The 24768-nt window shown below is 41.0% G+C and overlaps 1 protein-coding gene across 2 annotated transcripts in view; it reads right to left on the bottom strand.

The window, feature by feature from the left end:
* The window catches only part of Dnah7c (dynein, axonemal, heavy chain 7C), a 382050-nt gene that overhangs the window by 356554 nt on the left and 728 nt on the right, over positions 1-24768 (bottom strand). For both annotated transcript variants that reach the window (XM_011238631.3, NM_001310335.1), the window contains exons 2-3: positions 20090-20152; positions 10389-10451 (exon numbers count right to left, since the gene is read on the bottom strand). In XM_011238631.3, the coding sequence (XP_011236933.1) occupies positions 10389-10451; positions 20090-20152 (126 nt within the window). The remainder of the gene's footprint in view (positions 1-10388; positions 10452-20089; positions 20153-24768) is intronic.

Genomic DNA, 24768 nt, shown 5'->3' with positions numbered 1-24768 from the left:
ATCACTATTTGCAGATGATATGATAGTATATATATATATATATATATATATATATGGGACCCCAAAAATTCCACCAGAGAACCCCTAAACCTGATAAACAGCTTTAGTGCAGTAGCTGGATATAAAATTACCACAAACAAATCAGTGGGCTTTCTCTATACAAAGGGTAAACAGGATGAGAAAGAAATTAGGGAGATTACACCCTCCACTATAGTAACAAATAATATAAAATATCTTGGTGTGACTCTAACTAAGGAAGTGAAAGATCTGTAATATGAGAGCTTGAAATCTCTGAAGAAAGAAACAGAGAAGATCTCAGAAGAAGGAAAACTCTCCCACACTCATGGATTGGCAGGATTAATAGTCAAAAAGGCAATCCTGCCAAAAGCAATCTACAAATTCAATACAATCCCCATCAAAATTCCAACTTAATTCTTTACAGAGTAAGAAAGGGCAATTTGCAAATTCATCTGGAACAACAAATAACCTATAGCAAAAACTATTCTCAACAATAAACAAACCTCTGATGGAATCACCATGCCTGACCTCAAGCTGTACTACAGAGCAATTCTGATCAAAACAAAACAAAACAAAACACCTGCATGGTACTGGTACAGTGACAGACAGGTAGATCAATGGAATAGAACTGAAGACCCAGAAATGAACCCACACACCTATGCTCACTTGATCTTTGACAAGGGATTTAAAACCATCCAATGGAAAAAGGAAATCATTTTCAACAAACTGTGCTGGCACAACTGGAGATTTTCATGTAGAAGAATGAGAATTGATCCATTCTTATCTCCTTGTACAAAGCTCAAGTCTAAGTGTATCAAAGAACTCCACATAAAACCAGAGACACTGGATCTTGGTCCGGGACCCGCCGAACTTAGGAAATTAGTCTGAACAGGTGAGAGGGTGCGCCAGAGAACCTGACAGCTTCTGGAACAGGCGGAAGCACAGAGGCGCTGAGGCAGCACCCTGCGTGGGCCGGGGACAGCCGGCCACCTTCCGGACCAGAGGACAGGTGCCCACCCGGCTGGGGAGGCGGCCTAAGCCACAGCAGCAGCGGTCGCCATCTTGGTCCGGGACCCGCCGAACTTAGGAAATTAGTCTGAACAGGTGAGAGGGTGCGCCAGAGAACCTGACAGCTTCTGGAACAGGCGGAAGCACAGAGGCGCTGAGGCAGCACCCTTCGTGGGCCGGGGACAGCCGGCCACCTTCCGGACCAGAGGACAGGTGCCCACCCGGCTGGGGAGGCGGCCTAAGCCACAGCAGCAGCGGTCGCCATCTTGGTCCGGGACCCGCCGAACTTAGGAAATTAGTCTGAACAGGTGAGAGGGTGCGCCAGAGAACCTGACAGCTTCTGGAACAGGCAGAAGCACAGAGGCGCTGAGGCAGCACCCTGTGTGGGCCGGGGACAGCCGGCCACCTTCCGGACCAGAGGACAGGTGCCCGCCCGGCTGGGGAGGCGACCTAAGCCACAGCAGCAGCGGTCGCCATCTTGGTCCGGGACCCGCCGAACTTAGGAAATTAGTCTGAACAGGTGAGAGGGTGCGCCAGAGAACCTGACAGCTTCTGGAACAGGCAGAAGCACAGAGGCGCTGAGGCAGCACCCTGTGTGGGCCGGGGACAGCCGGCCACCTTCCGGACCAGAGGACAGGTGCCCGCCCGGCTGGGGAGGCGACCTAAGCCACAGCAGCAGCGGTCGCCATCTTGGTCCGGGACCCGCCGAACTTAGGAAATTAGTCTGAACAGGTGAGAGGGTGCGCCAGAGAACCTGACAGCTTCTGGAACAGGCAGAAGCACAGAGGCGCTGAGGCAGCACCCTGTGTGGGCCGGGGACAGCCGGCCACCTTCCGGACCAGAGGACAGGTGCCCGCCCGGCTGGGGAGGCGACCTAAGCCACAGCAGCAGCGGTCGCCATCTTGGTCCCGGGACTCCAAGGAACTTAGGAATTTAGTCTGCTTAGGTGAGAGTCTGTACCACCTGGGAACTGCCAAAGCAACACAGTGTCTGAGAAAGGTCCTGTTTTGGGCCTTCTTCTTCGGCCAGGAGGAGGTCCAAATACAAGATATCTGCGCACCTTCCCTGTAAGAGAGCTTGCCAGCAGAGAGTGCTCTGAGCACTGAAACTCAGAGGAGAGAATCTGTCTCCCAGGTCTGCTGATAGACGGTAACAGAATCACCAGAAGAACAATCTCTAAACAGAGTCAACTATAACTACTAACTCCAGAGATTACCAGATGGCGAAAGGTAAACGGAGGAATCTTACTAACAGGAACCAAGACCACTCACCATCACCAGAACCCAGCACACCCACTTCGCCCAGTCCAGGGAACCCCAACACACCTGAGAACCTAGACCTAGATTTAAAAGCATATCTCATGATGATGGTAGAGGACATCAAGAAGGACTTTAATAAATCACTTAAAGAAATACAGGAGAACACTGCTAAAGAGTTACAAGTCCTTAAAGAAAAACAGGAAAACACAATCAAACAGGTAGAAGTCCTTACTGAAAAAGAGGAAAAAACATACAAACAGGTGATGGAAATGAACAAAACCATACTAGACCTAAAAAGGGAAGTAGACACAATAAAGAAAACTCAAAGCGAGGCAACTCTAGAGATAGAAACCCTAGGAAAGAAATCTGGAACCATAGATTTGAGCATCAGCAACAGAATACAAGAGATGGAAGAGAGAATCTCAGGTGCAGAAGATTCCATAGAGAACATCGGCACAACAATCAAAGAAAATGGAAAATGCAAAAAGATCCTAACTCAAAATATCCAGGAAATCCAGGACACAATAAGAAGACCAAACGTACGGATAATAGGAGTGGATGAGAATGAAGATTTTCAACTCAAAGGTCCAGCAAACATCTTCAACAAAATTATTGAAGAAAACTTCCCAAATCTAAAGAATGAGATGCATATGAACATACAAGAAGCCTACAGAACTCCAAATAGACTGGACCAGAAAAGAAATTCCTCCCGACACATAATAATCAGAACATCAAATGCACTAAATAAAGATAGAATACTAAAAGCAGTAAGGGAAAAAGGTCAAGTAACATATAAAGGCAAGCCTATCAGAATTACACCAGATTTTTCACCAGAGACTATGAAAGCCAGAAGAGCCTGGACAGATGTTATACAGACACTAAGAGAACACAAACTGCAGCCCAGGCTACTATACCCAGCCAAACTCTCAATTATCATAGAGGGAGAAACCAAAGTATTCCACGACAAAACCAAATTCACGCATTATCTCTCCACGAATCCAGCCCTTCAAAGGATAATAACAGAAAAAAACCAATACAAGAACGGGAACAACGCCCTAGAAAAAACAAGAAGGTAATCCCTCAACAAACCTAAAAGAAGACAGCCACAAGAACAGAATGCCACCTTTAACAACTAAAATAACAGGAAGCAACAATTACTTTTCCTTAATATCTCTTAACATCAATGGTCTCAACTCGCCAATAAAAAGACATAGACTAACAAACTGGCTACACAAACAAGACCCAACATTTTGCTGCTTACAGGAAACTCATCTCAGAGAAAAAGATAGACACTACCTCAGAATGAAAGGCTGGAAAACAATTTTCCAAGCAAATGGTATGAAGAAACAAGCAGGAGTAGCCATCCTAATATCTGATAAGATTGACTTCCAACCCAAAGTCATCAAAAAAGACAAGGAGGGACACTTCATTCTCATCAAAGGTAAAATCCTCCAAGAGGAACTCTCAATTCTGAATATCTATGCTCCAAATACAAGAGCAGCCACATTCACTAAAGAAACTTTAGTAAAGCTCAAAGCACACATTGCGCCTCACACAATAATAGTGGGAGACTTCAACACACCACTTTCACCAATGGACAGATCATGGAAACAGAAACTAAACAGGGACACACTGAAACTAACAGAAGTGATGAAACAAATGGATCTGACAGATATCTACAGAACATTTTTCCCTAAAACAAAAGGATATACCTTCTTCTCAGCACCTCATGGTACCTTCTCCAAAATTGACCACATAATAGGTCACAAATCAGGCCTCAACAGATTCAAAAATATTGAAATTGTCCCATGTATCCTATCAGATCACCATGCACTAAGGCTGATCTTCAATAACAAAATAAATAACAGAAAGCCAACATTCACATGGAAACTGAACAACACTCTTCTCAATGATACCTTGGTCAAGGAAGGAATAAAGAAAGAAATTAAAGACTTTTTAGAGTTTAATGAAAATGAAGCCACAACGTACCCAAACCTTTGGGACACAATGAAAGCATTTCTAAGAGGGAAACTCATAGCTATGAGTGCCTTCAAGAAAAAAACGGGAGAGAGCACATACTAGCAGCTTGACAACACATCTAAAAGCTCTAGAAAAAAAGGAAGCAAATTCACCCAAGAGGAGTAGACGGCAGGAAATAATCAAACTCAGGGGTGAAATCAACCAAGTGGAAACAAGAAGAACTATTCAAAGAATTAACCAAACGAGGAGTTGGTTCTTTGAGAAAATCAACAAGATAGATAAACCCTTAGCTAGACTCACTAAAGGGCACAGGGACAAAATCCTAATTAACAAAATCAGAAATGAAAAGGGAGACATAACAACAGATCCTGAAGAAATCCAAAACACCATCAGATCCTTCTACAAAAGGCTATACTCAACAAAACTGGAAAACCTGGACGAAATGGACAAATTTCTGGACAGATACCAGGTACCAAAGTTGAATCAGGATCAAGTTGACCTTCTAAACAGTCCCATATCCCCTAAAGAAATAGAAGCAGTTATTAATAGTCTCCCAGCCAAAAAAAGCCCAGGACCAGACGGGTTTAGTGCAGAGTTCTATCAGACCTTCAAAGAAGATCTAACTCCAGTTCTGCACAAACTTTTTCACAAGATAGAAGTAGAAGGTATTCTACCCAACTCATTTTATGAAGCCACTATTACTCTGATACCTAAACCACAGAAAGATCCAACAAAGATAGAGAACTTCAGACCAATTTCTCTTATGAACATCGATGCAAAAATCCTTAATAAAATTCTCGCTAACCGAATCCAAGAACACATTAAAGCAATCATCCATCCTGACCAAGTAGGTTTTATTCCAGGGATGCAGGGATGGTTTAATATACGAAAATCCATCAATGTAATCCATTATATAAACAAACTCAAAGACAAAAACCACATGATCATCTCGTTAGATGCAGAAAAAGCATTTGACAAGATCCAACACCCATTCATGATAAAAGTTCTGGAAAGATCAGGAATTCAAGGCCAATACCTAAACATGATAAAAGCAATCTACAGCAAACCAGTAGCCAACATCAAAGTAAATGGAGAGAAGCTGGAAGCAATCCCACTAAAATCAGGGACTAGACAAGGCTGCCCACTTTCTCCCTACCTTTTCAACATAGTACTTGAAGTATTAGCCAGAGCAATTCGACAACAAAAGGAGATCAAGGGGATACAAATTGGAAAAGAGGAAGTCAAAATATCACTTTTTGCAGATGATATGATAGTATATATAAGTGACCCTAAAAATTCCAACAGAGAACTCCTAAACCTGATAAACAGCTTCGGTGAAGTAGCTGGATATAAAATTAACTCAAACAAGTCAATGGCCTTTCTCTACACAAAGAATAAACAGGCTGAGAAAGAAATTAGGGAAACAACACCCTTCTCAATAGCCACAAATAATATAAAATATCTCGGCGTGACTAACGAAGGAAGTGAAAGATCTGTATGATAAAAACTTCAAGTCCCTGAAGAAAGAAATTAAAGAAGATCTCAGAAGATGGAAAGATCTCCCATGCTCATGGATTGGCAGGACCAACATTGTAAAAATGGCTATCTTGCCAAAAGCAATCTACAGATTCAATGCAATCCCCATTAAAATTCCAACTCAATTCTTCAACGAATTAGAAGGAGCAATTTGCAAATTCATCTGGAATAACAAAAAACCGAGGATAGCAAAAACTCTTCTCAAGGATAAAAGAACCTCTGGTGGAATCACCATGCCTGACCTAAAGCTTTACTACAGAGCAATTGTGATAAAAACTGCATGGTACTGGTATAGAGACAGACAAGTGGACCAATGGAATAGAATTGAAGACCCAGAAATGAACCCACACACCTATGGTCACTTGATCTTCGACAAGGGAGCCAAAACCATCCAGTGGAAGAAAGACAGCATTTTCAACAATTGGTGCTGGCACAACTGGTTGTTATCATGTAGAAGAATGCGAATCGATCCATACTTATCTCCTTGTACTAAGGTCAAATCTAAGTGGATCAAGGAACTTCACATAAAACCAGAGACACTGAAACTTATAGAGGAGAAAGTGGGGAAAAGCCTTGATGATATGGGCACAGGGGAAAAATTCCTGAACAGAACAGCAATGGCTTGTGCTGTAAGATCGAGAATTGACAAATGGGACCTAATGAAACTCCAAAGTTTCTGCAAGGCAAAAGACACTGTCTATAAGACAAAAAGACCACCAACAGACTGGGAAAGGATCTTTACCTATCCTAAATCAGATAGGGGACTAATATCCAACATATATAAAGAACTCAAGAAGGTGGACCTCAGAAAATCAAATAACCCCCTTAAAAAATGGGGCTCAGAACTGAACAAAGAATTCTCACCTGAGGAATACCGAATGGCAGAGAAGCACCTGAAAAAATGTTCAACATCCTTAATCATCAGGGAAATGCAAATCAAAACAACCCTGAGATTCCACCTCACACCAGTGAGAATGGCTAAGATCAAAAATTCAGGTGACAGCAGATGCTGGCGAGGATGTGGAGAAAGAGGAACACTCCTCCATTGTTGGTGGAATTGCAGGCTTGTACAACCACTCTGGAAATCAGTCTGGCGGTTCCTCAGAAAATTGGACATAGTACTACCGGAGGATCCAGCAATACCTCTCCTGGGCATATATCCAGAAGAAGCCCCAACTGGTAAGAAGGACACATGCTCCACTATGTTCATAGCAGCCTTATTTATAATAGCCAGAAACTGGAAAGAACCCAGATGCCCCTCAACAGAGGAATGGATACAGAAATTGTGGTACATCTACACAATGGAGTACTACTCAGCTATTAAAAAGAATGAATTTATGAAATTCCTAGCCAAATGGATGGACCTGGAGAGCATCATCCTGAGTGAGGTAACACAATCACAAAGGAACTCACACAATATGTACTCACTGATAAGTGGATACTAGCCCAAAACCTAGGATACCCACGATATAAGATACAATTTCCTAAACACATGAAACTCAAGAAAAATGAAGACTGAAGTGTGGACACTATGCCCCTCCTTAGAAGTGGGAACAAAACACCCATGGAAGGAGTTACAGAAACAAAGTTTGGAGCTGAGATGAAAGGATGGACCATGTAGAGACTGCCATATCCAGGGATCCACCCCATAATCAGCATCCAAACGCTGACACCATTGCATATACTAGCAAGATTTTATCGAAAGGACCCAGATGTAGCTGTCTCTTGTGAGACTATGCCGGGGCCTAGCAAACACAGAAGTGGATGCTCACAGTCAGCTAATGGATGGATCACAGGGCTCCCAATGGAGGAGCTAGAGAAAGTACCCAAGGAGCTAAAGGGATCTTCAACCCTATAGGTGGAACAACATTATGAACTAACCAGTACCCCTGAGCTCTTGACTCTAGCTGCATATGTATCAAAAGATGGCCTAGTCGGCCATCACTGGAAAGAGAGGCCCATTGGACACGCAGACTTTGTGTGCCCCGGTACAGGGGAACGCCAGGGCCAAAGGGGGGGAGTGGGTGGGTAGGGGAGTGGGGGTGGGTGGGTAAGGGGGACTTTTGGTATAGCATTGGAAATGTAAATGAGCTAAATACCTAATAAAAAATGGAAAAAAAAAAAAAAAAAAAAAAAAAAAAAAAAAAAAAAACCAGAGACACTGAAACTTATAGAGGAGAAAGTGGAGAAAAGCCTTGAAGATATGGGCACAGGGGAAAAATTCCTGATCATAACAGCAATGGCTTGTGCTGTAAGATCAAGAATTGACAAATGGGACCTCATAAAATTGCAAAGCTTCTATAAGGCAAAAGATACTATCAATAAGACCAAAGGACACCACAGAGTGGGAAAGGGATTTTACCAATCCTAAATTGGATGGGGGACTAATATCCAATATATACAAAGAGTTCCAGAAGCTCGACTCCAGAAATTCAAATAACCCCATTAAAAATGGAGTACAGAGCTAAACAAAGAAATCTGGAATATGAAAGGGCTGAGAAGCGCCTGAAAAAAAGGTTCAACATCCTTAATCACAAGGGAAAGGCAAATCAAAACAAACCTGAGATTCCACCTCACACCAGTCAGAATGGCTAAGGTCAAAAGTTTAGGTGACAGCAGATGCTGGCGAGGATTTGGAGAAAGAGGAACACTCATCCATTGCTGGTGGAATTGCAAGCTTGTACAACCACTCTGAAAGTCAGTCTGGAGGTTCCTCAGAAAATCAGACATAGTACTACTAGAAGATCCAGCAATACCTCTCCTGGGCATATACCCAGAAGATGTTCCAACTGGTAATAAGGACACATGCTCCACTATGTTCATAACAGCCTTATTTCCAGAAGCTGGAAAGAACCCAGATGTCCCTCAACAGAGGAATGGATACCAAAAATGTGGTACATTTGCACAATGAAGTACTCCTCAGCTAGTAAAAACAATGAATTTATGAAATTCTTAGGCAAATGGATAGATCTGGAGGCTATCATCCTGAGTGAGGTAACCCAATCACAAAAGAAGTCACTTGATATGCACTCACTGATAAGTGGCTATTAGTCCAGAAACTTAGAATACCCAAGATACAATTTGCAAAAAAAAAAAGAAAATCAAGAAGGAAGACCAACGTGTGGATACTTCATTCTTGCTTAGAATAGGGAACAAAATACACATGGTAGTAGTTATAGAGGCAAAGTTTGGAGCAGAGACCAAAGGATGGACCATCCAGAGACTGCTCCACCCAGGGAATCCATTCCATAATCAGTCACCAAACACAGACACTATTGCATATGCCAGCAAGATTTTGCTGAAGGGCCCTGATATAGCTGTCTCTTGTGAGGCTATTCCAGTGCCTGGCAAATACAGAAGTGGATGCTCACTGTCATCTATTGGATGGAATACAGGGCCCCCAATGGAGGAGCTAGAGAAAGCACCCAAGGAGCTGAAGGGGTCTGCAACCCTATAGGTGGAACAACAATATGAACTAACCAGTACCCCCAGAGCTCATATCTCTTGCTATATATGTAGCAGAAGATGGCCTAGTCAGCTATTATTGGGTAGAGTCGTGATTGGTCTTGCAAACTTAATATGCCCCAGTACAGGGGAATTCCAGGGCCAAGAATTGGTAGGGGTGGGTAGGGGAGCAGGGCACAGGGAGGGTATAGGGGACTTTCGGGATAGCATTTGAAATGGACCCACAAGATCCTTTGTAGAATGGCCTTTTAGCACTGTAAGGTTCATTGCCACAGAGATAATGAAATACTCCCATTTTCAGAGTCTGAGACTCAGAGAAGGAAATGACTTCCCAAAGATCTTGGAGCTCTCTGTTCTGAGCCATTATTTTCTGACAGTGATCTTCCTGCTAATTCATCTTATAAATGCATTTATTTATCACTGAATAGTTTGTAAATGATAAGAAATTTTGGGTCCAATAATATATATAAGAATTTTTCTATCAGAAAAGAATCCAGTCAGATCACAAAACCAGAGATTTGGTATTTTGTTTTATGTTTGGAACCAAGAAACCTTTGAAAACTGCTGAGGTGGAAATGTCTGGATATGTCAGGTGATATAGACTCACATGGTGTTTCCTGAAGCATGTCCTGTGGTAGAACATGTGATGTTTTGAGAGAGTATAAATAGGATTCAATGGCAAGTAATGATGCTTGCATTGCTAGCTTTGCACCACTTCCTTGGTCTTACATCTTCACTGATCTTCCATTCATTGAGAGAGGCACAGCTGAGAACTTCTCCTGGCCTCCTGGCTGATTCTGGTCACTCCTGCTGACTGGTGTCCATTCAACAGAGGTCTGGCAGTTTCTTTGGATCATGCCATTGCTGCTGATTCCTGTTTGGTATCATGTCACTACTGAACTGGACTGCTAGTACCCTGACAAATGGAGATTGGAACAACCCCAAAGAACTACGTCTAAACAGGTTCACATTCCCCTGTCCTATTAACCGTCTTTTCTCCCCTGCCTTTGGACGATGGGCAGGAAGGAAAATCAAAGCATTTGAGAACCCTTATTAAAAGTAGGTTTTAAAAAAATCAAGCCAACAAATGATAACATTTTTGAAATTATATAGATAAATTACCAAAGTTAACTGTGGTAAGACTGTTGTAGGCAGCTTGGCCTTTTCTTTGCTGGATAGTTTATCCTGCATAAAATACATGAAAGAAGAGGAAAGCATTAACACAAATTTTATATTGTCCAGTGGATTTTCTCATGCACACTGGTGAGACAGCCAGCAACCTGGCACCTGGCCGGGGCACACCCTCCCCCCTTTTGTGTTGCTAACTAGAGATTATCCTTTGGCACCTTTTACTGGTGTCCCATGGTGACTTTCCACAAGTGTCACCAAGTGCCAAGTGAGACAGTGGAGCATGTGTCCTTATTAACAGTTGGAACATCTTCTGGGTATATGCCCAGGAGAGGTATTGCTGGATTTCAGGATTTCAGTATCCCAAAAGATGGCACCACCTCAGCAACACAATCTTCACTGAGGTCTGAGGCTGAGCTTTCTGGGAAATAATGGATCTTGACCACTCTCCTTCAGATCTACAGAGAGTGGTTGTTCCAATATCTGGCCTGCCTATTCCACCCAAGTAGCCTCTTTAGTCCTCTGTGGCTATGAATCACTTGATGTATGGCTGCTCTGAACTGAAACATATTTCAACTAAAACTTGTGCTGGATTTTTAAGATAATTCAAAACAGAAGACTATGTAAATTATCTCACTGTAATTCTTCAAATTGATTACATTAAAATTTATTTATTTGTTTATTTATTATTAGATATTTTATTTATATACATTTCAAATGCTATCCCGAAAGTTCCCTATACCCTACCCCACCATTCCCTCTCCCCACCCACTCCCAATTCTTGGCCCTGGCATTCCTCTGTACTGGGGCATATAAAGTTTGCAATACCAAGGGGCCTCTCTTCCCAGTGATGGCTGGCTATGCCATCTTCTGCTACATATGCAGCTAGAGATATGAGCTCTGGGGGTACTGGTTAGTTCATATTGTTGTTCCACCTATAGGGTTGCAGACCCCTTCAGCTCCTTGGTTGCTTTCTCTAGCTTCTCCATTGGGGGCCCTGTGGTCCACCTTCTAGATGACTGTGAGCATCAATTTCTGTATATGCCAGACACTGGTATAGCCTCATACGAGACAGCTATAACAGGGTCCCTTCAGCAAAATCTTTCTGGCATATGCAATAGTCTGGGTTTGGTGGCTGATTGATGGATCCCTAGGTGGGGTAGTATCTGGATAGTCCATCCTTTCATCTTAGCTCCAAACTTTGTGTCTGTAACTCCTTTCATGGGTATTTTGTTCCCTATTCTAAAGAGGAATGAAGTATCCACTCGTTGGTCTTCCCTCTTCTTGATTTTCTTGTGTTTTGCATATTCTATCTTGGGTGTTCTATGTTTCTGGGCTAATATCCACTTATCAGTGAGTGAATATCTAATGACTTCATTTGTGATTGGGTTACCTCACTAAGGATGATATCCTCCAGATACATCCATTTGGCCATTGTTTTTACTAGCTAAGTAGTACTCCATTGTGTAAATGTACCACATTTTCTGTATCCATTCTTTCTGTTGAGGGACATCTGTATTCTTTTCACCTTCTGGTTATTATAAATAAGGCTGCTATGAACATAGTGGAGCATGTGTCCTTATTATCAGTTGGAACATCTTCTGGGTATATGCCCAGGAGAGGTATTGCTGGATCTTCCAGTAGTACTATGTCCAATTTTCTGAGGAACCTCCAGACTGACTTTCAGAGTGGTTGTACAAGCTTGCAATCCCACCAGCAATGGATGAGTGTTCCTCTTTCTCCAAATCCTCGCCAGCATCTGCTGTCACCTGAATTTTTGACCTTAGCCATTCTGACTGGTGTGAGGTAGAATCTCAGGTTTGTTTTGATTTGCCTTTCCCTGATGATTAAGGATGTTGAACATTTTTTCAGGTGCTTCTTAGCAATTTGGTATTCCTCAGTTGAGAATTCTTTGTTTAGCTCTGAACCCAATTTTTTAATGGGGTTATTTGAATTTCTGGAGTCGAGCTTCTGGAACTCTTTGTATATATTGGATATTAGTCCCCTATCAGATTTAAGATTGGTAAAAGTACTTTCCCAATCGGTTGGTGGCCTTTTTGTCTTATTGACAATGTCTTTTGCCTTACAGAAGCTTTGCAATTTTATGAGGTCCCATTTGTCAATTCTTGATCTTACAGCACAAGCCATTGCTGTTATGATCAGGAATTTTTCCCTGTGCCCATATCTTCGAGGCTGTTCCCTACTTTCTCCTCTATTAATTTCAATGTCTCTGGTCTTATGTGAGGTCTTTGATTCACTTAGTCTTGAGCTTTGTACAAGGAGATAAGAATGGATAAATTAGCATTCTTCTACATGATAACTGCCAGTTGTGCCAGCACCATTTGTTGAAAATGATGTCTTTTTCCAGTGGATGGTTTTAGCTCCTTTGTCAAAGATCAAGTGACCATAGGTATGTGGATTCATTTCTGGGTCTTCAATTCTATTCCATTGATCTACCTGTCTGTCACTGTACCTGTACCATGCAGTTTTTATCACAATTGCTCTGTAGTACAGCTTGAGGTCAGGCATGGTGATTCTACCAGAGGTTATTTTATTGTTGAGAATAGTTTTTGCCATCCTAGGTTTTTTATTTTTCCAGATGAATTTGCAAATTGCCCATTTTATCTCAGTGAAAAATTGAGTTGGAATTTTAATGGGTATTGCATTGAATCTGTAGATTGCTTTGGGAAGGATAGCCATTTTTACTATATTAATCCTGCCAATCCATCAGCATAGGAGATCTTTCCATCTTCCAAAGATCTTCTTCAATTTCTTTCTTCAGAGACTTGAAGTTCTTATGATAAAGATGTTTCACTTCCTTAGTTAGAGTCACACCAATGTATTTTATACTATTTGTGACTATTGTGAAGGGTGTTGTTTCCCTAATTTCTTTCTCAGTCCGTTTATCCTTTGTGTAGAGAAAGGCAATTGATTTATTTGAGTTAAGTTTATATCCAGCTACTGCACTAAAGCTGTTTATCAGGCTTAGGAGTTCTCTGGTGGAATTTTATGGGCACTTATATATACTATCATATCATCTGCAAAAAGTGATATTTTGACTTCTTCCTTTCCAATTTGTATCCCCTTGATGTCCTTTTGTTGTCGAATTGCTCTAGTTAGAACTTCAAGTACTATATTGAATACATAGGGAGAAAGTGTCTAGTCCCTAATTTTAGTGGGATTGTTTTGAGTTTCTCTCCATTTAGTTTGATGTTGGCTACTGGTTTGCTGTAGATTGATTTTATTATGTTTAGGTATGAGCCTTGAATTCCTGATCTTTCCAAAACTTTTATCATGAAGGGGTTTTGAATTATGTCAAATGCTTTCTCAGCATCTAAAGAGATGATCATGTGTTTTTTGCCTTTGAATTTGTTTATATAGTGGATTACATCGATGGGTTTCCCTATATTAAACCATCCCTGCGTCCCTGGGATGAAGCCTACTTGGTCATGATGGATGATTGTTTTGATGTGTTCTTGGATTCGGTTTGCGAGGATTTCATTGAGTATTTTTGCATTGATATTCATAAGAGAAATTGGTCTGAAGTTCTTTTTCTTTGTTGGATCTTTCTGTGGTTTAGGTATCAGAGTAACCGTGGCTTCATAGAATGAATTGGGTAGAGTACTTCTGTTTCTATTTTGTGGAATAGTTTGAGGAGAGTTGGAATTAGGTCTTCTTTGAAGGTCTGAAAGAACTCTGCACTAAACCCATCTGGTCCTGGTCTATTTTTTGGGGGGGTGCGGGGGAGACTATTGATGACTGTTTCTATTTCTTTAGGGGAAATGGGACTAATTAGATCAGTAATCTGATCCTCATTTAACTTTGGTACCTGGTATCTGTCTAGGAATTTGTTCATTTCATCCAGATTTTCCAGTTTGGTGAATATAGCCTTTTGTGGTAGGATCTGATGATGTTTTGGATTTCCTCAGGTTCTGTTGTTATGTCTCCTTTTTCATTTGTGATTTTGTTAATTAGGATACTGTCCCAGTGCTCTCTAGTTATTCTGGCTAAGGGTTTATCTATCTTGTTAATTTTCTCAAAGAACCAGCTTCTGGTTTGGTTGATTCTTTAAATAGTTCTTTTTGTTTCCACTTGGTTGATTTCAGCTCTGAGTTTGATTATTTCCTGCAGTCTACTCCTCTTGGGTGAATTTGCTTCCTTTAGTTCTAGAGCTTCTAGGTGTGCTGTCAGGCTGCTAGTGTATGCTTGCTGTAGTTTCTTTTTGGAGGCACTCACAGCTATGAGTTTTCCTCTTAGGACTGCCTTCACTGGGTCCTCTAAGTTTGGGTATGTTGTGGCTTCATTTTCATTAAACTCTAAAAAGTCTTTAATTTCATTCTTTATTTCATCCTTGACCAAGGAATCATTGAATAGAGTGTTGTTCAGTTTCCTCCTGAATGTTGTCTTTCTATTATTTATGTTGTTATTGAATATCAGTCTTAGTACGTGGTGATCAGATAGGATGCATGGGAAATTTTCAATATTTTATATCTGTTGAGGCCTGTCTTGTGACCGATTATATAGTCAATTTTGGAGGAGGTACCATGAGGTGCTGAGAAGAAGGTATATCCTTTTGTGTTAGGATAACATGTTCTGTAGATATCAATTAAATCCATTTGTTTCATAACTTCTGTTAGTGTCCATGTGTCTCTGTTTAGTTTCTGTTTCCAGGATCTGTCCATCAGTGAGAGTGGGGTGTTGAAGTCTCCCACTATTATTGTGTGAGATGCAATGTGTGCTTTTTGCTTTACTAAAGTTTCTTTAATGAATGTGGCTGCCCTTGTATCTGGAGCATAGATATTCAGAATTGAGAGTTCATCTTGGTAGATTTTACCTTTTATATGTATGAAGTGCCCCTTCTTGTCTTTTTATAACTTTGGGTTGGAAGTCAATTTTATTCAATATAACAATGGCTACTCCAGCTTGTTTCTTCAGAGCATTTGCTTGGAAAATTGATTTCCAGCCTTTCACTCTGAGTTAGTGTCTGTAGGTGGGTTTCCTGTAAGCAACAAAACGTTGGGTCCTGCTTGTGTAGCCAGTTTATTAGTCTATGTCTTTTTATTGGGAAATTAAGTACATTGATGTTAAGAGAAGTTATAGAAAAGTAATTGTTGTCTCCTGTTATTTTTGTTGTTAATATTGGGATTCTGTTCTTGCAGCTGTCCTCTTTTGGGCTTGTTGTAGGATTACTTTCTTGCTTCTTCTCAGGTGTAGTTTCTGTCCTTGTGTTGGTGGTTTCCCTTTATTATTTTTTGAAGGGCTGGATTCGTGGAAAGATATTGTTTGAATTTAGTTTTATCATGCAATACTTTGGTTTCTCCACCAATGGTAATTGAGAGTTTTGCTGGGTATAGTAGCTTGGGTTGGCCTTTGTGTTCTCTTATGGTCTGCATAACATCTGTCTAGGATCTTCTGGCTTTCATATTCTCTGGTGAGAAATCTGGTGTAATTCTAATAGGCCTGCTTTTATATGTTACTTGTCCTTTTTCCCGTTCTGCTTTTAATATTCTATCTTTATTTAGTGAATTTGTTGTTCTGATTATTATGTGTCAGGAGGAATTTCTTTTCTGGTCCAGTCTATTTGGAGTTCTGTAGGCTTCTTGTATGTTCATGGGCATCTCTTTCTTTAGGTTATGGGAAGTTTTTTTCTATAATTTTGTTGAAGATATTTGCTGGCCCTTTAAGTTGAAAATCTTCATTCTCATTTACTCCTATTATCCGTTGGTTTGGTCTTCACATTGTGTACTGGATTTCCTGGATGTTTTGAGTTAGGATCTTTTTGCATTTTGCATTTTGCATTTTCTTTGATTGTTGTGCAGATGTTCTCTATGGAATCTTCTATACCTGAGATTCTCTCTGCTATTTCTTGTATTCTGTTGCTGATGCTGGCATCTATGGTTCCAGATTTCTTTCCTAGGGTTTCTATCTCCAGCGTTGTCTCACTTTGTGTTTTCTACTATTGTTTCTACTTCCCTTTTTAGGTCTTGTATGGTTTTGTTCAATTCCATCATCTGTTTGGTTGTGTTTTCCTGTTTTTCTTTAAGGACTTCTACCTCTTTAGCAGTGTTCTCCTGTATTTCTTTAATTTAGTTATTAAAGTTCTTTTTGATGTCCTCTACCAGCATCATGAGATATGATTTTAAATCTGAGTCTTGCTTTTCAGGTGTGTTGTGGTATCCAGGACTGGCTGACGTGGGAGTGCTGGGTTTCTATTAGTAAGATTCTTACATTTGCCTTTCGCCATCTGGTAATCTATGGAGTTAGTTGTTATAGTTGTCTCTGGTTGGAGCTTGTTCCTCCTGTGATTCTTTTAGCATCTGTCAACAAACCTGGGAGTCTAGCTCTCTCCTGAGTTTCAGAGGTCAGAGTACTCTTTGCAGGCAAGCTCTCCTCTTGCAGGGAAGGTGCACAGATATCTGGCATTTGGACCTGGCTCATATGTAGCTTCTGTAGTCTGCACTCTCACATGTGCAGACTAGTCTCTGAGGGATCCGGGACCCAAGATGGCTCTCCCCAGGTGCTCTGGCAGAGCCCTCCCAGGTGGGGCAAATACCTCTCCTCTGTCGGGGAAGGTGCCCTGATGTCTGGAGTCTAAAATGGGTTTGTCTCAGAAGCTTTGTTGCTTCTGCCTGTCCCAGAAGCTGTGTAGCTTCTGTAGTCCTCACTCTCACGTATGCAGGCAGACTAGTCTCTGAGGAATCCAAGACCCAAGATGGCCTGATTACCTTATATTTTATATTGACTACATCATATTTGGCTTATTCCACAAAGTTAATGTAAAGTAGCATATTTAATACTATTTAATTAATATTTAATATCATTTAATATTAAATTTTTGAGACAAATACTGTTGGAACACTGACATGCCTTTTATACAGATAAGAAATGTCCTGTTTTCTGTTTTACACATAAAATATGATGTGCTTCTAACCAGGACAGAATATAAATAGAAAACCTCTTTTAGCGTTTTGAAATTTTCAAGACAAAAACTGATGGCAGCCAAACCTTAAAATAAATTGGTTCTCCATAGAGAAGGTTATCAACACACTTACTGAAGACAGGGAAGGCATTAGAGGCCAAAAGATAGGAGCTAGCTTGAGAGAAGATTTTGGGGTGAGCAGTCAGGGAACTTTGATTAACTCAGTCCAAAGGCAAGTCATTCCTTTTTAAACAAAGAACTATTGAGCCCCTGTTATATGCTGGTTTTACCTAAGGCAGTGAGTCTAGAGTTAGGGACAGTACCTGGTCCTCCCCTCATGGTGCATACATTCAGGTAGAAGTCTAAACAGCTCTATCAGAATAGATGTGTCATACAGTATCAAGAAGTAATAATATAGGGGGAAATCAAAGAGTGAAGAGGTAGTGATGTGGTAGATGATACAGGATCAGAAGTGACTCTGCAAAATTAGGTTTATGTGAGAACCTGAAAACAGAGTGAGGAGGAGAGGAGATAGGGCTGCATAGCCGGGCGCTCTTATATCATGGAAGATGGGGGTTTTGAGCTCTGGCTAGCATTAGAAGTCACTGCAGTTCCTCTTATGATGGCTTTAACCCCAATTTATAGAACATAGTCTTAGTTTACACCTCTTGTCCAAGCACAGTTGTTAGCACTTTCTCTTCCAATGATATGTCTGTTTGGATGACAAATTATTTTGTTAACCTATTGACTGTACAAAGAGATATCCAATGTTATTCCATACGTAAACAGTAAACATGGTACATATGAAGAGACTAAGGTCAGTAGTGAGACTAGTCTGACAGCAGTTTCAAATAAGGCAGGCAGCAGAAGATATGGGTTTTGGTTTACAGGCAGTGCTGTAAGACAAACCTACCTCAGCCTTCCTAGGAGCCTACTGACTGCTCTGTTCAGAATCATAAACTATCTCTCAAAAAAGAAAAACAAACCTTCATCTTGGTTTTCAAAGCTCTCATCCCTACTCTCCAAACCATCTCACTTTTGAACTATCTCCTCCATTTTGTTGCCATATGGCCTGCACTGCATAGACGTAGCAGACAGTCAAGGTCTGGAAAAGTGTCCTCCGTCGTTCATTCCTGTACCCACAGGCACAAAGGCCACGTGTGCCCAGAGGCATGACTACAAGATTGAGGAGGGCTATCTCACTCCCATCACAGTTCATGAAGGCAGAGAGCAATTGTGCTGGATCAGACCTCTAAGACTTAGTGAAGCCCAAGTGCCCGTGAGCAAAGCACCCTTAGTCTTGTGGCTGCTGGAGTGCTTTCACACGAGTATGAATTTAATGTTTAGATACAAGCAAGGAAATAGATTCTTTTAAACTGTCTCAAAAGTATGATTTCTCCTAGATCACAAATGCTCAAGAATATAAAAGAAAACCCACAAGATGTGCTTAAATATGAGCATACTGTAAGGTTTTCAGTCAGCCAGAAAACACATTTTCTTTTTTTTTTGTTTGTTTGTTTTTGTTGTTTTTTTTTTGTTTTGTTTTTGTTTTTTTTTCCATTTTTATTAGGTATTTAGCTCATTTACATTTCCAATGCTATACCAAAAGTCCCCCATACCCACCCACCCCCACTCCCCTAGCCCCCCCACTCCCCCTTTTTGGCCCTGGCGTTCCCCTGTACTGGGGCATATAAAGTTTGCGAGAAAACACATTTTCAATAACCATATGGCTTATTGGCTTGAAAAAAATTCATTCATCTGACCCCGAATACTTATGCAGTGACTGAACACAAGTGTAACAGGCTCAAACACCCCAACAGCAACATTTTCAATTTTATAATTTGTTAAGTTTTAAAGAGAAATTGTTTTTCATTTTAGTACTTTGATTTGTGAACTAGAAAACATAAAAACATTGATAGATATAAGAAAGTTATGGTTTTACTTATAAGGTTCCTAATAATCCTGGCTGAAACATTGGAAACAGACTGAAAATTAAAACAGGTGCTTAGAAATGCTCAAGATTATTCCCTTGGTGTTTTCATTTAAGTCTCTGGTTTTTGATTTTTTGTTTCGATGCATTTATTTAATAAAAAATTGTTAGGAATCTTCCCTGTACAAAGCAATGCAGATTCCATCATACATTTTATTCTAAGACTTGAAAATATGTTTCAAAATAATATCTGTCCTGAAACTCTACTTAGACTCAAGTCTTAGAAGTCATAAGAGTGCAATTCAATGTCATTAAATCCAACAGAATTAGTAGATTGTAAGTTTTACTGCAGTGGAACCTAACTTTTCCAATGCTTTGTCCACTAACAGTGCCTAGTAGCTGCCTTTTCCATAGACAGTGGTAATTTATGGAGAAATAATGAAAACAAAAGCCAAAGTCTACAAAATATTTTGAAGTACAGCTTTTGACACTAGAAGAGCCATCTCCTCTTATGTCATAAAGGAGGTTCAGAGAAATAAATGACCCAGGCAAAGTTCACAGTGCCAGACACACCACTATGACCAAGCCCTTGTTTCCTGATGCTAACACTGACATCCCTCCTTGAGATCATCTGGGATTTCTTTGCCTCAGATTCCTCCAACCATCCATCCATGCTAGGAATTACTAATGTGGTGACTTTATCAAGGTAGTGGTTTTTCTAAGATATGCACCAGACAGGACTTCCCCATCAGGATAGATTCAACTAGAACACAGAATTAGAAATCAGATAATAGTAAGCAACACTATCATAATAGAATAAAGAATGATAATATATTAACAAATTACCATAGGCAACTGCGGTAGGAATCTCGCTGGCATCTTTGATTTGCCTTTAGTGGATAGCTTATCCTGTGTAGAGAGGAAAGAACCGGTTTAACTTAATTCACTCAGCCAAGTTTTACATTGTTTGCTATAAAGACAAGCATACCATCCAAAATATCCTAAAACTTGATTTTACTGATAGTATAATCTTATATGTAGGAAAATTTATAATACACCAGGGAATTATTGAAACTAATTAGTTCATTCAGCAAGGTTACAAGATACAAAATTAGCACACATATACACACACAGAGTGGGGTGGGGGCTGCAGGAAGAGACTAGTACTAAGCAGTTGAAAGTTGAAATTAAGAAACCATTTCAGGGTTGGTAAGATGTGTCTCAGTTAGGGTTTCTATGGCTGTGATAAAACACCATGACCAAAGCCACTTAGGTTGCAGGACTTTTATTTGGCTTACTGGTTATACTCCAACATCAGGGGAACCCAAGGCAGGAACCCCAAATAGGAACTGAAGCTGAAACCACAGGAGAGCACTGCTTACTGACAAGCTCAGCCTGCCTTCTTATAAGCTTCAGGACCACTTGCCCAGGTCCAGCACCACCCACAGAGAGCTGGGCCCTTCCAGACCAGTCCTCAGAGAAAATGCCCCACAGACTTGCCTGCAGGCCACAATTAGAAAAGGCATGGGTGGGTTGGGGAGCAGGATGGGGGGAGGGTATAGGGGAGAGGAAACTAGGCAAGGGAATGGCATTTGAAATGGAAATGAAGAAAATATCTAATAAAAGAAAAGAAAAGGCATACTTTCTCCATGAGGTTGTTCCATTTTTGTTTTTGTTTTTTACAGATAGGTCTAACTTGTATCATGTTAACAGAATTAATAAATAAATAAATTAATTAGGTATTAATTAAAATAAAATAAGCCACTTAACCAGGACAGATGGCCTTGTAGTTAAGGCACTTGCCACCAAGCCTGACCACATGAGTTCCATAGCCTGGAACACACAATGGAAGGGAAGAACAGACAGCCTTCACCCTCTAATTTTGTGCTCAGGAATAAATTTGGGGGGGGGGCGGGGAAGATGTTCGATGTTTTAGTTAAACTACACCATAGCATTAAAAACGCTTTTGACTCTGGAGCATTCGTGCATACTGGGCACTGGCTCCCAGATGATTTGTGGACAGGAAAGTGCATCTGCTCATAATAGTTTCTTTCTATGAAGGCTTCCTCTATTTTTAGTAATTTCTGTGACAGCTATGTTGTTTGCCCCTCCCTGAGTCTCTATTTTCTCCTACTCTGTGATGAGGATGATAGATTCTATGTACAGGCAAGGGCAACATCTAAGCACCTAACCATCAAACTTCCTGTCAGAACTAACCAATAAGAGTCGTTGCAACATACTGAGCACCAGGAGCAAGTACTGCGGATCTGTGGGACTAAACAGTCCCCGACTGCGGCTCCTGGGACAAGGGTTCTGTTTCTGACTCTCACGGGGTTCACTGGCCCCTCAGCCACGGCCGTGTGCTGCCTGTTTCCTCACTAATGCTAAATTTGATTCTCTCTGCCACGTTTTGCATTAGCTCTAAAACAAAGCCTGCCTCACACTCCTGTGTGCTCCCTGACCCCCCCCCCCCCCCAGCCCCGGACCTCTGCAGAAGCTCTCTATCCAACTATTCTTTAATTACCTTTTAGAGTATGCATCTGTTTTCTGTAGGAACTTAGTATAAATTTATACTCCACAATAAATTGCTGAACAGTCTAATCCTTCAGATTTTTCTTTCTTGGTTTTTATCTACTCAACACTTGGAAGGGATATTGTGAAACCTGTTACTTCCATAACCCAAGCATGAGCCGTGCTTAAAGTTGACTTTTTTTTTCTGCTAAATTTCCAATAACCTCTCACAATTTAATAGTGTTGTTGGAGATGATGTCATACATCTGCAATCCAGCACTTGGGAAGCTGAGATAGGAGGATTATATGAGTTCAAAGTTAGTCTCAACTCTGTATTAAGTCCTTGTTTCAAAAATAAATTATAACAGCTTAGTCCAAATATGAGTTGACACATGTCTGAGTTATGGTTGATAAAGTTGTTACTACAGTACTGGTCTCACAGAAAACTTTCTCCCCGTTTCTTTTTAATGATAGACAGGCAATTTGATGGAGAGATGGCTCAGTGTCTAAGAGACCCTGTTGCTTTTGTAGAGGGCCAGGGCTCTAACATCCACATGGCAACTTGCAGCAGTCTACAGTTCAAACTCCAGGGTTCTAATGCCCTCATCTGGCCTTTGCGGGCACTGCACACATGGTACACACACATACAGGCAAAATTCTCATTCATATATATATATATATGCCAAGCAGTGGTGGCACACACCTTTAACCCCAGCACTCAGGAGGCAGAAGCTGGCAGATCTCTGTGAGGTCAGGGCCAGCTTGGTCTACAGAGCAATCCCAGGACAGCCAGGACTATACAAAGGAACCTAATCTCAAAAAACATCATCGCCAACATCATTGTCATCCTCATCCTCTTAAGCGAATAAGCAGTTAAACATAGCAGACAAACGATGGTCACTTGGCTTTGTACCGTTAACGAGTGCTGAGTGAAGCGAGGCTGCAGTAGTTTTGCCTCCCCTGCCCACAAGCAACAGTCCGTTTGTGAGAACCTTCCTAGTCGCTGAGTAGTGACACTTTAGAATTCTGGAAACTTCTTCAACTGAATCTTTTAAGTGACTGAATTTTTTTTCCTAGCATTAAAAATGAAACGAGCAACTGGAAAAGACTTATATTTCTCTTTAAATACCGAACTTAAGAGAAAAACCCAGACAGCTATCTCTGAAAAATGCCACATCCCTCTCAACCTTCCACTAATGAGAGGACTATGTTAAACCCCCTCAGTAAATACTATTCTGCCACCTGCTCACTGCTTCAAAAGGAGTGACGATGTAAGTAAATGTCACGTGAAAATGGAATTTCTGAAAATTTAATCCATTTTATTTGTTTTAGATTAAAGTATAGAACTTTCATCTTTTCAAAAGGAAAACTGTACTCTTAAATTAGCATAGAAGGATCAAGATGAGTTTTAAAATTGCAAAATCAACCAAAGCAGTAGGAGAGAGCCCTCTGCTGCTTAAAGCAGTGCCTGGGAATTAGCAAGACTCCCCAGTGGCTTCATAATGAGCGTTCTTGGTGATTCCAAGATTTCTTCTATAAACCATGGCCTGTCTGGGAGTTGTCGGGAGACCAGGGGGGTTGGGTCCCAGTATCATCTTATAAAGTGAAGCAAACTTGACTTCCAATGATGATTTGGTGGCTGCTTCCTAGCTAGAGCTGGATAGGTGAAAGGAATTAATAAAAATACCTTTCCAGGAAAACCACTGTACAGTTAATAAAAGAAGTATTTTAGATTTTGACAGTATAGCTTGTGGTTGCATGATTGGGCCAAAGACTTACTTGGCCATCAAGCAAATGAGCAACTTGAGTATAGATGGTAACGAGCTGTGATTTTGTTAAGAATCACACGGGGAGGTCTAGTGATTGCTTGGGTGGTTTTTGTTGTGTTTTTTCCTGTTACATGTATCTGTAATTTGGGGAGATTCTTTCCTCATTTGTTCGTGTACTGGTCATTGTTAATTGTACTTAGATATATGAAACAAAACACTTGTCTCTTAGTTCTCAATTAATATGTGGATTGCAAAAAAAAAAAAAAAAAAAAAAAAAAAAAACCCTGAAAACCTTCTCCAGCATTTAGATAACTACTGCTTACTTGGTTAGCAGGCTTGACATCCTCTGCTAGTACTCTATAACCTATATAATCTATAACTATAGCTGTAATAGGATAGATATGACATGCTTTTCCAAGGAGCTCTTGTGTCCAGGGGTGACACCAGTTGGTGATGAAAATGCTACTTTCACCCATAAATTAATGTAAGTTTGTGGGAATGGGCCATTGAGAGTAAAGCCCCGCTGAAGAATGTGGGCTATTGGGGGTGTGCTTTCAACCTGTTGCTCTTTCTCTAGCCTCTTCCCCAGTGCTCTCTGCCATGCCCTCCTCCCTGCTTTGATATAGACTTCAGTCCAGCGCCCAGAAACACCCAGAACCCAGCGACCTCTCAAGCCATGAGACAAAATAAGAATTTTCTCTCTGAGTTGCCTTGCTCTGTTTTGTCACAAAACCTGAATAGCACAAGATTGTAAACTACCCTCCCGTGTGAGAGAGTGTATGTGCCGGTGACTGTGTGTGTGCGTGCGTGTGTGATAGTTCATGTTTTCTATAAGGGTGCCCCTGCCTCTGCCCAGAAGCCAGTGAATCACTCACTGACTTACTACTTTGAGACAGGGTCTCTCACTGGGCCAGATACTAAGGGGTTGGATGGGAAGTTGCAGCAATCCTCCTGTCTCTGCCCCTCACAGTGCTGGGTTACAGGCAAGCTCAGTCACACTGGGCCTTGAAGTGGGTGCTGGGGATTTGAGTCTATGTCTTCATGGCTTCACATCAAGCTCTTAAGCACTAAGCCATCTCCCCCCAACCCCCACATCATCTTTTGCAGCCATTTTCACAACAAACTCAATTTATAAGAGAAACCACTATATAGGGATGAAAAATCTTAAAAGCTGAGTACAATTTTCAAATTGTGAATCAACTTTTTATTTGGGTTGAGCTGGCATCAAAACCATTGACCATGTAT

Source organism: Mus musculus, chromosome 1 (genome assembly GCF_000001635.26).
Source record: "Mus musculus strain C57BL/6J chromosome 1, GRCm38.p6 C57BL/6J".
Classification (NCBI taxonomy): Eukaryota; Metazoa; Chordata; class Mammalia; order Rodentia; family Muridae; genus Mus; species Mus musculus.
Note: the sequence above shows the minus strand (reverse complement) of the source record. Positions and strands in the feature narration are given on the sequence as shown.